Source organism: Carcharhinus amblyrhynchos, chromosome 8 (assembly GCF_965287045.1).
Source record: "Carcharhinus amblyrhynchos chromosome 8, sCarAmb.v2.hapA, whole genome shotgun sequence".
Classification (NCBI taxonomy): Eukaryota; Metazoa; Chordata; class Chondrichthyes; order Carcharhiniformes; family Carcharhinidae; genus Carcharhinus; species Carcharhinus amblyrhynchos.
In genome coordinates, this window is record NC_137331.1 from 45,346,964 (window position 1) to 45,361,318 (window position 14,355).

General features: G+C 41.9%; 1 protein-coding gene across 1 annotated transcript in view; it reads right to left on the reverse strand.

Moving 5' to 3' along the window:
- Window positions 1-252: 252 nt before the first annotated feature.
- Window positions 253-14,355, reverse strand: part of fkbp9 (FKBP prolyl isomerase 9) — a 30,776-nt gene continuing 16,673 nt past the window's right edge. The window contains exons 8-10 of the mRNA XM_080193993.1: window positions 6,646-6,791; window positions 5,895-6,058; window positions 253-3,336 (exon numbers count right to left, since the gene is read on the reverse strand). Of these exons, the coding sequence (XP_080050119.1) occupies window positions 3,157-3,336; window positions 5,895-6,058; window positions 6,646-6,791 (490 nt within the window). The 3' untranslated portion in view covers window positions 253-3,156. The remainder of the gene's footprint in view (window positions 3,337-5,894; window positions 6,059-6,645; window positions 6,792-14,355) is intronic.

The window sequence follows — 14,355 nt, forward strand, 5'->3', positions numbered from 1 at the left end:
TCCCCAGCCTGTGGAATGTTTCTGATGCAGTAACATTGGATAATGTCCTTTGAATAGATATACAGCTCAGTAATTCAACTGTATAAACAACTCGTCTTTGTACATGAGCAAAGTGGCATTATGTAAACTGCAAAATCCCAACAATTTAAAGAAAAACTTTCACAAATAGGACATAATGGTATTTAGAAATGGAATAAATATCATACCAGAGTCAGAACAAAGTGTAAATACAGTAAATCCCAAACACAGAAAAACGCACATCCACATGGGTTCCATTTATTCACTGCAACGTGTGTACACACTACATACAGCCATTTATTGGCAACATTTGTCTGAATTTAAGGAGCAAAGGATCAAGCTGGTTTTGTATCTTTAAAGCAAATACTGCAATATTTGCCAAAGCAAGATTCCAGACTTGCACCGTGTCACAGCAAAAACAAAATCAAAATACAAACTCTTTTATTGAAAGTAAATCATTTCAAATAAAATTGTTTCATGAAAGACTCTCCATAAATGAACTATGGAGATGTGGCAGTAATTACTAAACTGAGGGCGTTCAGCATTTTCCTACTCAAAAACACAAGGATCAGCAATTATCCTTACTGAAGTCAAGGAGTTTCCTTTAGAATGCTTTGAAGTCAGAAAGCTATAAAAAAATGCTAATAGGATGTTGGCTTTTGCCTCAAGGCAGGTTTGAATTCAAAGGGGAGGAAATAATACTCAAGTTGTACAGAGCCTTGCTTAGACTCCATCTGGAGTAATTGTGTTCAATCGCTCACACTGACTTAAGGCAATTGAATACGTGCATCAGAATGATAACAAATAACAGGGCTAAGGTATGATGACAGGTTGCATAATCTCTCCTTGCCAAGTTTAAAAGATTTAGAGCTAATCAAATGATAAAAATTTGTTAGGCTAGATTGAGAAACTATTTCCTGTGGTGGAATGAAGGGACATAATCTCAGGATTAGAGCAAGGTGGCTCAGATAGAATCAGCAAGCATTTCTTTACACAAAGGGTAGTGGAAATATGCAAATTTCCTTGAAAGGGGTCATGTGTTGGTGCAGAGTGGGTCAAAGGGCCTGTTCCTGTGCTGTACTATTCTTCGTTCTTTATTGGGAAGGTAGACTCTGGTACATAAACGACAGTTTGGGATATATGGAATCAAAGAGCAACAGATATATTATTCCTGCAGTCTGATAAACATCATTCTGAAGAGGAGTCATACTGGACTCTAACTGTTAACTCTGCTTCTCTCGCTACAGATATTGCCAGGGCTGCTGAGCTTTTCAGCACTTTGCTTTTATTACCAAAGACGATATAAGCTAGTTAAAGTGACAGTGATAGCCAAGGTTTCTTGAGAAATGTCAATCCAGCTCCTTCAAACTCTTGGCTCCCAGTGATGTGTTTAGCTACAATGGGGTGTGATTAATAAATGACTGCTGCTTCTACTCGAGTTCTTAGCTGAAAGGCAGAATCTTAGCAAATAAACACTGAACCAAAGCTAAGTCAAAGAGGCAGGCCCTAAGTCTCCTTCATCTGGACTGAGTATTCAACTCTATGTTGGTGGCATTAATTTGATCCACACACTGCCCATTTAGCTAAATGAGCGAACGAACCTTTAAAACAGTAACTGGACAGCAGCTCTTTTGATGGCAGCTATCAGATTATTGAAGGAGATTGAGAAACCCTGTGAACTATGAGTACTTTACCTGGGAACCTCAGAGCGAGTCTGGAGGGAAGTTGACACTCATTGTTTATGATCTTCTAAAGGAGACTCGACTATGAGAGGTAAAGAGGTCTCGTTACCATGGTTACTCTACAGCATGCTCAGAATAAAATTCAGTTTAAGTTTAATTTGTGCATTTATTTCACACCAATCCAGGAAAGTGAAAATAATACTTAGAATAACAAGTAAATGTGGTTTATGAAAAACGGAATCTTATGGGACAGGTGGAGACCATTTAGCCTCTTATGTCAATACTGGTTCTTTGAAACAGCTATGCTATTAGCCCTCCTACTCCCTAGCTCTTTTCCTGTGGCAACATCCAATTCACAAGTATACTCAATCAGCCACGCCAGGACATCAGTGGCTTGTTTTCCATAGCCATACCTTTAGATAAATCCCCTTCTTATACAAAATTAGGAAATGATTAGTGTTCATATTGTTTAAAGGAAGTATCATTGACAGTCTTTTTTTCTAGTATTGTAATCAGGTTGCATCAGACTGTAGTGTGGGATCACAGCTCAGAGTCTGTACAGAGAATGTAAAATTAGACATCTTTGGAGCCTGTGCATTACAAATTGTCATAATTACAACCTGATCAACATTCTCCTCAATGCTATCACTTGCCATGTGGATCTTGAGCTGATGGTTGTACATTACAGCAGACAGTGGGGGTTATCCTGAGGGAATGTGAACGATAATTTAAAGACAGCCATTAACAAACAAGCAACCTTCGGAAGTTGAATATAGGTGTATACCCTGCTTGGAAGAATAATGCCTCACACAGAACAAGACACAGAGCATCTGGTTCTATTCTCTTTCTCTCTGTATTCACTTTTTCATAGATCTTGTGTCAATCCTCATTGTGAGCAGCACATTGGGTGACAAACATTGAATCTCTGCTTTCTATTGTAGTGTTACAAACTGGCAATCAATCCTAGTGACCCAAAATATAAATTAAAACAGAAATCTGGCTGGTTCTCATTGAATAAAATATTGACCAAAGAAGTAGAATGTAATAAATTGCAAGGTACACTTTCAATTACTAATGGAATATTTGCATTTCTTGGCACAAGAGCTGTGATTGATATTATTTTATCTGTATGTGAAATTAGGCTTCAAGTGAAACTAATTTGGAGTGTGTAGCCTGAGGCTGGGAAAAGGATTAATCTCCCTTTTAATATGGATTAAAATTCAAATGTCAAAAACACTCGGAGAGAAACACCCTTTGTGGATCGATCCTGCTCAGGGGCAAACGAATATCATACCTCATTCAGTCTTAGATAAGCAATTTGGAATCCAGGCTTCCAATGTCACTGATAAGTTTTGTACCTAAACTGTAGAATGGACAAGACCCAGCTCCGAACCAACAAATCACAGGTCAATTCTTTACTCTTCACTCAACAGCAGTGTGGATGTTGAGCTTAGCTTTAAAGTTCATCGTGATTGGTGTTCTCCTCATCCTTCAACTTGAATTCATCAGCGCTTATCTTGCCATCTCCATTCCGATCCTGATTGGAGAACATGTTTTCTATGATTTTATCTGGGGAGAAACCAGGAGCCAGTCTTCCCTGGCCACTTTCCACTTGGTCCAGGATGTATCTGGAAAACTGCAGGAAGGAAAAAGATTCATTTTAGAGAAGTTTGAAACCAGAGCTGTTTCTCACATTCTTTAGACAGGAGGAAATGCAAGACCTTTACTTTTGAGCTATTAGCCGGGGTTCAGTTGATAACTCCCTTGTCTGAGTCAGATGTTTGTGGGTTTAAGTCACACTGTATAGGCTTGAGCACAAACTATTGGCCATTACTGCCAATGACAGTACTGAGCAATCACGGCCAGAGGGAACACTGCAGTGGAGGAGGCATTATCTTACGAATAAGGCTTTAAACTGAGGCCTTCTCAACATAATGCAAATAACTTTATGCCACTATCCAAAAGGCTGTATTTATCTGTGCAGCAACACTAGAGGGAGCTCTTCCTGTACATGCGCAGAGGCAGTGTCAGTGTGTCAGACAGTTTAAATGAGCGATTTTTTTGATGCAGTTCTGCTTTCAGTCACTGTATTATGTATTTTTATAAGCTGGTGTCTTATAATGGTCTCCTTTACAACAAAACAGTTGATATAAAGCTTTAAAACTACTTAGTGAACAATTATTTTAACAGTCAAGTTCTTGGAATGACAAAAATTTTTGTAATAGGAATCAGGAGTAGAAGTCGGCAAATTCAGCCCTTCGAGCCTGCTCTGCCATTCAATCAGATCATGGCTGATCTCTGCCTAGTCTTAAATCCACCTCCCCACCTGCTCCCCAAATCCCCTTACCTTTTTTTTCAATCAGAAATGTATCTATCTCCTTCTTGCAAGCACTGCGTTACAGGCAAGTTTCACAAATTCACCATCCTCTGTGAGGAGCACTTCCTCCTCATCTCAGTTTTAAATCTACCGCCTCCCAACCTATACCTGTGACGTTTTGTTCGAGATTGCCCCACAACAGGAAACATTTGGCTACATTTACTTTATCAATCCCTTTTAAAATTTTATATACCCTGATCAGATCCCCTCTCAGCCTTCTAATTTCCAGTGAGTACAAGCCCAAATTGTTTAATCTCTCCTCAAACGTCAACCCCTTCATCCACAGAATCAATCTGGTACACAATCACACAATTCAGCATGGAATATCAATAATAACCTAACTTCTTTCTGATGTGGAGATGCTGGTGTTTGAATGGGGTAGACATAGTAATAAGTCTCACAACACCAGGTTATAGTCCAACAAGTTTATCTGGTAGCACAAGCTTTCTAAGCTCTGCTCCTTCATTAGGTGAGTGGAGAATTGGGTTCACAAACAGGGCATATATAGATACAGACTCAGTATAAGATAATGGTTGGAATGTGAGTCTTAACAGGTGATCAAGTCTTTATAGGTACAGACAATGCAAGTGGAAAGAGGGTTAAGCATTGGTTAAAGAGGTGTAAATTGTCTTAAACCAGGACAGTTAGTGAGATTTTGCAAGCCCAGGTAACCCGCACAACTTGCCTGGGCTTGCAAAATCACACTAACTGTCCTGGCTTGAGGCAATACACACCTCTTTAACCTGTGCTTAACGCTCTCTCCTCTCACTTTGTCTGTACCTGTAAAGACTTGACTACCTGTGAAGACTCACATTCCAACCATTATATTGTATTGAATCTGTGTCTATAATATGCCCTGTTTGTGAACCCTATTCTCCACTCACCTAATGAAGGAGCAGAGCTCCAAAAGCTCATGATATCAAATAAATCTGTTGGACTTTAACCTGGTGTTGTGAGACTTCTTACTGTAACTTCTTTCTGATCAGCTTAGTATAATATTCATTGGGTTACTAGGCTGAGCCCATGATAAAGGGCAAACGTGTCTAATCTTGCTCCCCTCTCAATTTACTCAATATCTAATGTTGCCCAGTCAGGCTGAGGAGAGTCCAATGCTGACACTTAACATCATAGAGCGTGTTCCACTTTCAAACGTTCCCACCTCTCCTTAAAAACACAAATTTCAAATTAAAAATCTGATAGAAAGACACCTAAATGTGGACCAGGAATCTAAACCACTCCCACTGGAATTTTCCTTTTCTCTGTCTCAGTTGAGAGGATAATTTGTTTTTAGTTGAATAAATGTTAGGTTCACCACATCCTGCCACATATCATCTCTGGCAAGTTGTATTAACATCTGCCAATATCATTAACTGAGTTTCAGTTGGTGAGCACAAAGACAATGTCATCATCATTTCCTCTTTGAGGCAAACATTTCTTCCACCATTTTTACATCCAGATAATGCTCTCGGTAATTTCTGTAACAAACATCATAACAAATCCTCAATATCAACTGATCAAAAACCATGGATATATTTCTTCATGGTTTCCACTGATTGTCTGTGTAAGTTTTACCCATCCACACCATCACAACTCCTCTCCCACATCCTCCCCAGACAAGCCACATCCACACGCACCCTCTGCCCTTCCCCATCTCCCTTCCCACACATCATCCAGAATGTCCCCCAAAAGACCACCCTTCCCACATCCACAAGCGTACCCTGCTCTCCCTTCCTTAACACTCTCCTCTCACCCGCGAGTACCCACATACACTCCGAATCTGTGGTGTTTTCACTATTAAAAGCCATTATTAATTTTACCTCCTCTGAACTGATTTCCTCATTTTTATCCTTGTCGATATCTTGGAAGAGAGTAGGCGATACCTCAGAAGTCCAAACGAACATATAACCCTCCGGCAGACCTGTGACAAGCTCTATCATCTCCACATCAAAGATAAGCACAGCGCTGCCAGGTACCTCTCCCACTAAAAGAGAGAATCACAATGTTTAATCCAGCAGTGTCACCAACAAGCACTACAATTCTTCACACTTCCTTCTCCAAAGTGTCATTGAAGTCCCAATGCCACTTCATGATGACAGGAAACAGCTCACTTCAACCCTGGTGGGATTTACTGGGAAACGCATGACAGAGAAACAGACAGTCCAGAGGTTTTTGCTATTTTAGGGAGGGATGCTAATGTAGTGATGATGGGGAAAGGAATTTGAGTGCGGCCAGCAGTCAGAGTCTTCTCTATTACGTCAATAAGATTTTAATTTTGAAGATATATGAGGAAACTAGCATTTTAAACACACAAATGTACACAAATGAGAACTCAGTTTTGTTAACCTGAAAATGACCATCACAATTATTTTCCCAACTTTCAGAGTTTGCTAACAGTACTGGGAGTGGCAGCAGGGACCCACAAATAAAGTCAGTCACAGCTCAGAGGTTTAATAAGTTCACTCATGCTTCATCCAATTACCAAACATATTAGCAGGCAAAATCCATGACTCACATTCTTATTGATACTTCAAGGTTTCTAAACCCAAGAGTATAGGTGTTGTTACATACCAACTCCCCTCTCTCCATAGCCCAGATGAGGTGGGATAACGATGGTTCTTTTCTCTTCAACGCACATATTGGTGAGGCCCTTGTCCATCCCTATGACCACTTGACCAGAACCCAGGACGATGTTGTACGTTTTTCCATAGTTGTGACTGAAAGATGTAATTTTCCAGCCCAGTTTATACAAACAGTAACTCAGACCCACTGTCAGTGGTTCATACCTGAGGACTAAGGGCAACTAAACAGGTTAAAACAGTGACAAAGCTGAATCCAGTTAGACAGTAGCTTACGTTGCCAGCTGCCAAAACATTTATCATGTGTACCTATGTAGCACACTTCATTTCTTAGCTGAGGTGGGAGAAATAACCTACTCTCAGACATTATCAGTGATCTTCTAATCTGTGAGCGGATGGAAGCAGGAGGTCATGCAGAAGGAGGAAATGCCTCCACTCAAGAGATGAAACCAGTGTTAGGAATTTCACAACAAACAACAGTATTTCTAACACAGGATTAAAAAAAATCCAAAGACAGATGGCAACATGCTCAAAAGCTGACATTCTTTTTGACAGTGTCTGTTTTTTAAATTGTGTTAAGACTTCTATTCACTGTCCACATCAGCAGCTATCAGATTAACATAAAGCTGTTAGCCAAGGAGAATGCGTTGGAACAGAAGCCTGCCAAGTTTTTACTCTCTGTCTGAAGTTTGATTCAGTCACAGCAAGACTGTACTTGTTTCAAAAATGCAAAGGATCAACAGAGAATCTGAATAATTCACAGCCAGTCTCCCTGAAAAAAACAGCTGCATCAAGAATTACAACTGGGAAACAAACTACTCAGCTTCGCCAGTCCATACTGATGTTTATTCTCCACACAGGCTGAATCCTAAATCCCAAATAGCCATCTCTTTCCATATCCCTTTATATTTCTATCATAGCAAGTTGCATTAAACATGAGTGAGAATGTGATGCTAATTCTATATCAAACCCTCAATAAGTTCAGAATTAAAGCACTTTAGACGCCAAACTACAGGTTGAGGTGACTGGTTGAATCAACGGACCGGTGCTTATTAAGAGATAATATAAATATGACAAAAGACATAAACTGGGGCTGAATTCATTAAAATAGAGGAGATTGCTGGGTGATTTATGAACGTAAGAGAAGCCCATAAGCTCATCAATGTTGCTCCACAATTTAATATGACAATGGCTGGTCTTAGGCTTCAATCCACTTTCATGCTCACTCCCCATGCCCACTGACTTCCCGAGACACCAAGTTCTCCCAGCCTTAAACATATTCAGTGATGACACATCCTAAACCATCTGGGCTAGAGAATTCACACTGTTTTTAATTCTCCTCAGCTGAATCCTAAACAATCAGCCCCTTATCCTGAGGATGTGTCCCACATTGTAGATTTGCCAGCCACGTGAAATAATCTCTGTATCTTCAGGGCAGCACAGTGGCGTAGTGGTTAGCACCACTGCCTCACAGACCGGAGACCCGGGTTCAATTCCAGCCTCAGATGACTGTCTGTGTGGAGTTTGCACTTTCTCCCTGTGTCTGTGTGGATTTCCTTCCTGTGCTCTGGTTTCCTCCCACAGGCCAAAGGTGTGCATGTTAGGTTGCTTGGTCGTGTTAAATTGCCCCTTAGTGTCAGTGGGTTATGTGGGGTTTCGGGGAAATGGCCTGAGTGGGATTTGTTGTCAGTGCAGATTCAATGGGCTGAATGGTTTCCATCTGCATTGTAGGGATTCTATGATTCTATAATCTTGAATGCTTTAATAAGATCACATTCTTCTAAACTCCAGAGAACAGTAACCCAAGTTACTCAGCCTCCCATGATAGGACAATCTTCTCATCCTTGGGACCAAGCTAACGAACCTACACTGTACTGTTAGGCTCATTAGGGTAGGATGGGTATAGAGAGATATTGGCCAAACACAGGAAATTGGGACTAGCTTAGTGGTTAAAAAAAAGAGCGGCATGGACAAGTTGGGCCGAAGGACCTGTTTCCATGCTGTAAACCTCAATGAATCTACTGCTGTCAATGCAAGTAAATTCCTTAAATATGGAGACTAAAGATGCACAGTATTTCAGGGGTGATCCCATCAAAGCCCTGTACTATTATTATTGTGTATTATTGTGCTTAATCCCCTTGAGTTAAAAGCCAACATGCCATTTGCTTTCTACTTGCTTGCTACCTGCATGTTTGCTTTGTGATCCTTGTGTGTGTATACCCAAATATCTCTTGTGCTTTTTTTTACTGTTCTATGAGATATGGAAATCACTGGCAAGGCCAGAATTTGTGAGCCATCCCAAATTGTCCTTGCTATAAATTGCTGTTTCAGAGGACAGTTAAAAGTCAACTGCATTGCTGTGGGTCAGAAGTTGCATGTAGGAGATAAGAACGGCAGATTTCCCCCCTCAAGGATGTCAATGAACCAGATGGGTAACAAATGCTGGCCTTGCCAGTGATGTCCACATCCCATGGAAGGAAAAAAGAACCATGAATGTTTGTTGCATCCTTCCTTAGATAAGGAGAACAAAACTGCAAACAATACTCCAGCTGCTGTCTCACCAAGGCTCTATACAATTGCAGCAAAACTCCCTTGCTTGAATTCTCTTGCAATAAAGGCTAACATACCATTGCCTTCCTAATTGCTTGCTGCACCTGTACTTTAATTTTCAGTGACTTATGAAAAGAACACTGGGTCTCTTTGAACTTCAACACTTTCGAATCTCTCCCCATTTGAGTATAACTCTGCATTTCTGATTTTCCTATCAAAGAGAATAACCTCACGCTTTTCTACATTATATTCCTTCTGCAATGTTCTTGCCCACTCACTTAGTCTAACTAAACCCCCTTGGAACCTCCTTGCATGGTTCTCACAACTCACCTTCCCACTAATTTTGTATGAGCAGCAAACTTGGAAATATTACATTTGGTTCCCACATCCAAATCATTGATATAAATCATGAATAGCTGGGTCCCAATTACTGATAGTTACAGCACGCCCATCACCAGCTGCATCTTGCCAACGTGAAAATTATCAGTTTATTCCTACTCTCTGTTTTCTCTCCCTCTCCTTTCTTTTGGGTGCCACAGTGATTAACACTGCTGCCTTGCAGTGCCAGAGACCTGGCTTCCCCAGCTGTTCAAGATCTTGCTGCAATTTTTGATAACCTTCCTCACTGTCTACAATACCACCTATTTTAGAGTCATCTGCAAATTTACTGATCATGTCTTGTCCGTTCTCATCCAAATCATTGATATAGATAACAAACAGCAATGGGCCCAGCACTGACCCGAGGCACACCACTAGTCACAGGCCTTCAGCCCGACAAGCATCCTTCCACCGGTACCCTCTGCTTCTTGCCATCAAGACAACTGTCTATCCAAGTTGCCAGCTCTCCCTGAATTCCATGTGTTCTAACATTCAAGAGCAGCCTACTATGTGGAACTTTATCAAAGGCCTCACTGAAGTCTATATAGACTATGTCTACTACCCTGCCCTTATCAACCTTCCTGGTCACTTCATCAAAGAACTCTAACACATTTGTAAGGTATGTTCTCCCATGCACAAAGCCATGCTGACTACTCCTAATCAAACACTATCTTTCCAAATGTCTGTATATCTTATCCTTCAGAATTCTCTCTAGCAACGTACCCACCGCAGATGTTAGGCTTATGAGTCTATAGTTCACAGGTTTTTTTTTTGCCCTCCTTAAATAAGAGCGCAACATTTGCTACCCTCCAGTCTTCTGGTACCTCACCCGTGGCTAACGATAATGCAAGTATCTAAACTAGGGCTCCTGCAATTTCTTCTCTAGCGTCATGCAGTGTTCTTGGATATACCTGGTTAGGTCCAGGAGATTTATTCACCTTCACGCATTTTAATACATCCATCACCTCCTCGACTGTAAAGCGAACTGTCCTCAATATATCATCATTAACTTTCCCAGGTTCCCAAGTCTTCATGTCTTTCTCCACGGTAAACAAAGAGGAAAAATATTCATTGAGAACCTTGCCCATCTCCTGGGGTTCCACACGTGTGTCCACTTTGGTCATTGAAAGGTCCTATTCTCTCTCTAGTTATTATTTTTCCTTTAGTATGCTTAAAAGAATCCCTTTGGATTCATCTTAATCCTCTCAGCCAAAGCTACTTCATGACCCCTTTTTGCCCCCCTAATTTCCCTCGAGTATACTCCTGTACCTCCAGGGAATCCCTTAATTCCAGCTACTTGTACCTGAGCCATGCTCCTCCTTTTTTCTGGCCAAAAACCTCATTGTATTTTGTCATCCAGGGTTCCCTACTCCTGCCAGCCTAACAGGAATATGTAGACCCTGAACTCTAGCTATTTCACTTTTAAAATCCTCTCATTTGCCGGAGGTCCCTTTGCTCTCAAAAAAGCTACTCTAATCAACCCTTGCAGGCTCCTGTCTAATTCCATCAAAATTTGCCTTGCCCCAATTTAGAACTTGCACCTGTGGACCAATTTTGTCCTTTTCCATAACTTTTTTAAAATTAATAGAACTATGGTCACTGGTTCCAAAGTGGTCCCTCACCATCACCTCAGTGACTTGCCCTGCCCTATTTCCCAAGAGTAAATCAAGTTTTGCACTTTCCTGAGTAGGACCCTCCACATATCGCCTGAGGAAACCTTCCCGAACACACTTAACAAAATCCACCCCATTTAAGCCCTTAACATATGGCAGTCTCAGTCTATGTTTGGAATATTAAAATCCCTGAATAAGACAACCCTATTACTGCTGCAAGTACATACATTTTCCGTACATATTTGTTCTTCTAATTCCCGTTATTTGGGGGCCTACAGTACAACTCCATTAAGGTCACCATGCCCTTCTTATTTCTTAGTTCCACCCACAAAGCCTTGCTGGATGGTCCCTCCGTTATTTCATCTCTGACGATTGCTGACAGAATCTTTAACTTCTCTTGTTAGCCCTGCACCACATTTCCTGTCAGATTTCTGTGCCTTAAAGAAATGTAAATTTATTGCAAGCCACGTATTAATTGTTTGAAGGCTAATCATTACCACGTGTGATGATAGGCAGGAAATGTAGTTCCCCAGCCAGCTTGCCACTCATACCTTTGTAGTTTCCTTTGTTTAGATTAAAGAGCCTAGTTTTGGACTGACCACCACTTATTAACCCCACTTCACTGAAAGACTTATTTAAGCAAAGTCAAACACAACTCAGCACTGCCAACAGGAATGACTTATCAGCAACAGCAGTGGAAACAAAGTCTTGGCTAGAATCTGGATTGGCATTTAAAAACTTGTCCCTAAACTAAATTAATGAGGTTGGAATGTGTGCCTATCTTGATCTTTCACTTTCAAGCTGCCATTTTCCCATCTGTGTCTCATTTACGACAGTCAGTGACTGGCCATGCAGCCAGAGGCTTGAGTCGATTCTGGCTCTGCTAGTGAAAGGTAAACATATTTATTCCGTCGTGTTCTGGTTTATATGACTGTCAAACAAAACTATAAAACAAAACGAAGCAATTTGAATCTAAGCAGGCTTTGGAAAAAGGATGAAAGTGAACATTAATTACTGATGGTCGCGCAGGCACAGATACTGCAACCCCCCTCACTCCCTGAGACATATTATTGAGATTTGTAATTACAGAACTCAGCACCATCTGCAACTTGCACTTTGTTGGTCATCTACTTTTAAATTGCACTGGCAAAATATAATTGATAGCTACGATGGGAAAGGAAATTGATCCCCACACAACAGGAAACTCACCGGCTAGTTGTTTACAGTTCAGAAAAAGAGAGCTCAGGAAAGCCCATTGTTCTTGAAAGGTAATGTTTTTAACAAACACAGTAACCAGTTTCTATGCAGCAAGCTCCCAGAAACAGCAATGTGATGATGACAAAATCATTTATTTTAGGGCTAGGTTGCTGGATGAATATTGACCTCTGGCCCTCAAGGAGAAGTCCGAGCTCTATGTAGAAACAGTGTTGTGATGTTTCTTTTAACATCCATTGGAAGAGGCAGGCGGCGTCTCGACTGAATGTTTCCTCTGAAAGATGACACCAGCGCCGCAATGAATTAAGATTCATTGGGCTCCACTGGCTATACCAGTATGTGTTCCCCATCCCTAATTGCACTTGGGAAGGTGATGATGAACTGCCTTGTGTGCTTGGGTCTGCAGCAGGCGACCTCGGGGTCCTTGTGCATGAGTCGCAAAAACCCAGCTTGCAGGTGCAGCAGGTGGTCAGGAAGGCGAATGGGATGCTGGCCTTCATTGCGAGGGGGATTGAATATAGAAGTAGGGAGGTCTTGCTGTGGCTGTATAGGGCATTGGTGAGGCCGCAGCTGGAGTACTGTGTGCAGTTTTGGGCGCCGTACTTACGCAAGGATATTTTGGCCTTGGAGGGAGTGCAAAGGAGGTTTACTAGGCTGATGCCGGAGTTGAGGGGGTTGAGCTATGAGGAGAGGCTGAATAAATTAGGCTTGTACTCGTTAGAGTTTAGAAGAATGAGGGGAGATCTCGTTGAGACGTATAAGATGATGAATGGGATGGATAGGATAGAGGTGGAGAGACTCTTCCCGCTCAGAAAGGATAGTAGGACTAGGGGGCACAGCCTCAAGATAAAGAGGGGGCGGTTTAGAACGGAGTTGAGGAGGAACTTCTTCACTCAAAGGGTGGTGAATCTCTGGAATTCTCTGCCCGTTGAAGTGGTGGAGGCTATCTCGCTAAATATTTTTAAGACGCGGGTTGATGGGTTTCTGATAAGAGAGGGGATTAAGGGTTATGGGGAGAGGGCGGGAATGTGGAACTGAGCCAAGACAGATCAGCCATGATCTTATTGAATGGCGGGGCAGGCTCGAGGGGCTAGTTGGCCTACTCCTGCTCCTATTTCTTATGTTCTTATGTCTCTGGAGTGGGGCTCCGGGGTGAGTGTGCTTGTCACTGAGCCACAGCTAACTCAGCACTGAACTTAATTTGATTCTCATTTAGAATATAGAACATAGAACATTACAGCGCAGAACAGGCCCTTCGGCCCACGATGTTGTGCCGACCAGTTAAAAAAAACAATGACCCACTAATCTAAACCAATCCCTTTTCGTCCATAAACCTATCCACGGATCTCTTAAACGCCCCCAAACTAGGCGCATTTACAACCGCAGCAGGCAGGGCATTCCAATCCCTCACCACCCTCTGGTAAAGAACCTACCCCTGACATCCGTCCTATAACTACCCCCCCTTAATTTAAAGCCATGCCCCCTCGTGCTAGCTTTCTCCATCCGAGGAAAAAGGCTATCACTATCCACCCTATCTAAACCTCTAATCATCTTATATGTTTCAATAAGATCCCCTCTTAGCCGCCTTCTTTCTAGCGAAAACAACCCCAAATCCCTCAGTCTCTCCTCATAGGACCTCCCCTCCATACCAGGCAACATCCTGGTAAACCTCCTCTGCACCCTCTCCAAAGCCTCCACATCCTTCCTGTAATGTGGGGACCAGAACTGCAGTGCGGCCGCACCAGAGTTGTGTACAGTTGCAACATGACGCTGCGACTCCTAAATTCAATCCCCCTACCAATAAACGCCAAGACACCGTATGCCTTCTTAACAACCTTATCTACTTGATTCCCAACTTTCAGGGATCTATGTACACATACACCTAGATCCCTCTGTTCATCCACACTATTCAAAGTCCTCCCGTTAGCCCTATACTCAACACATCT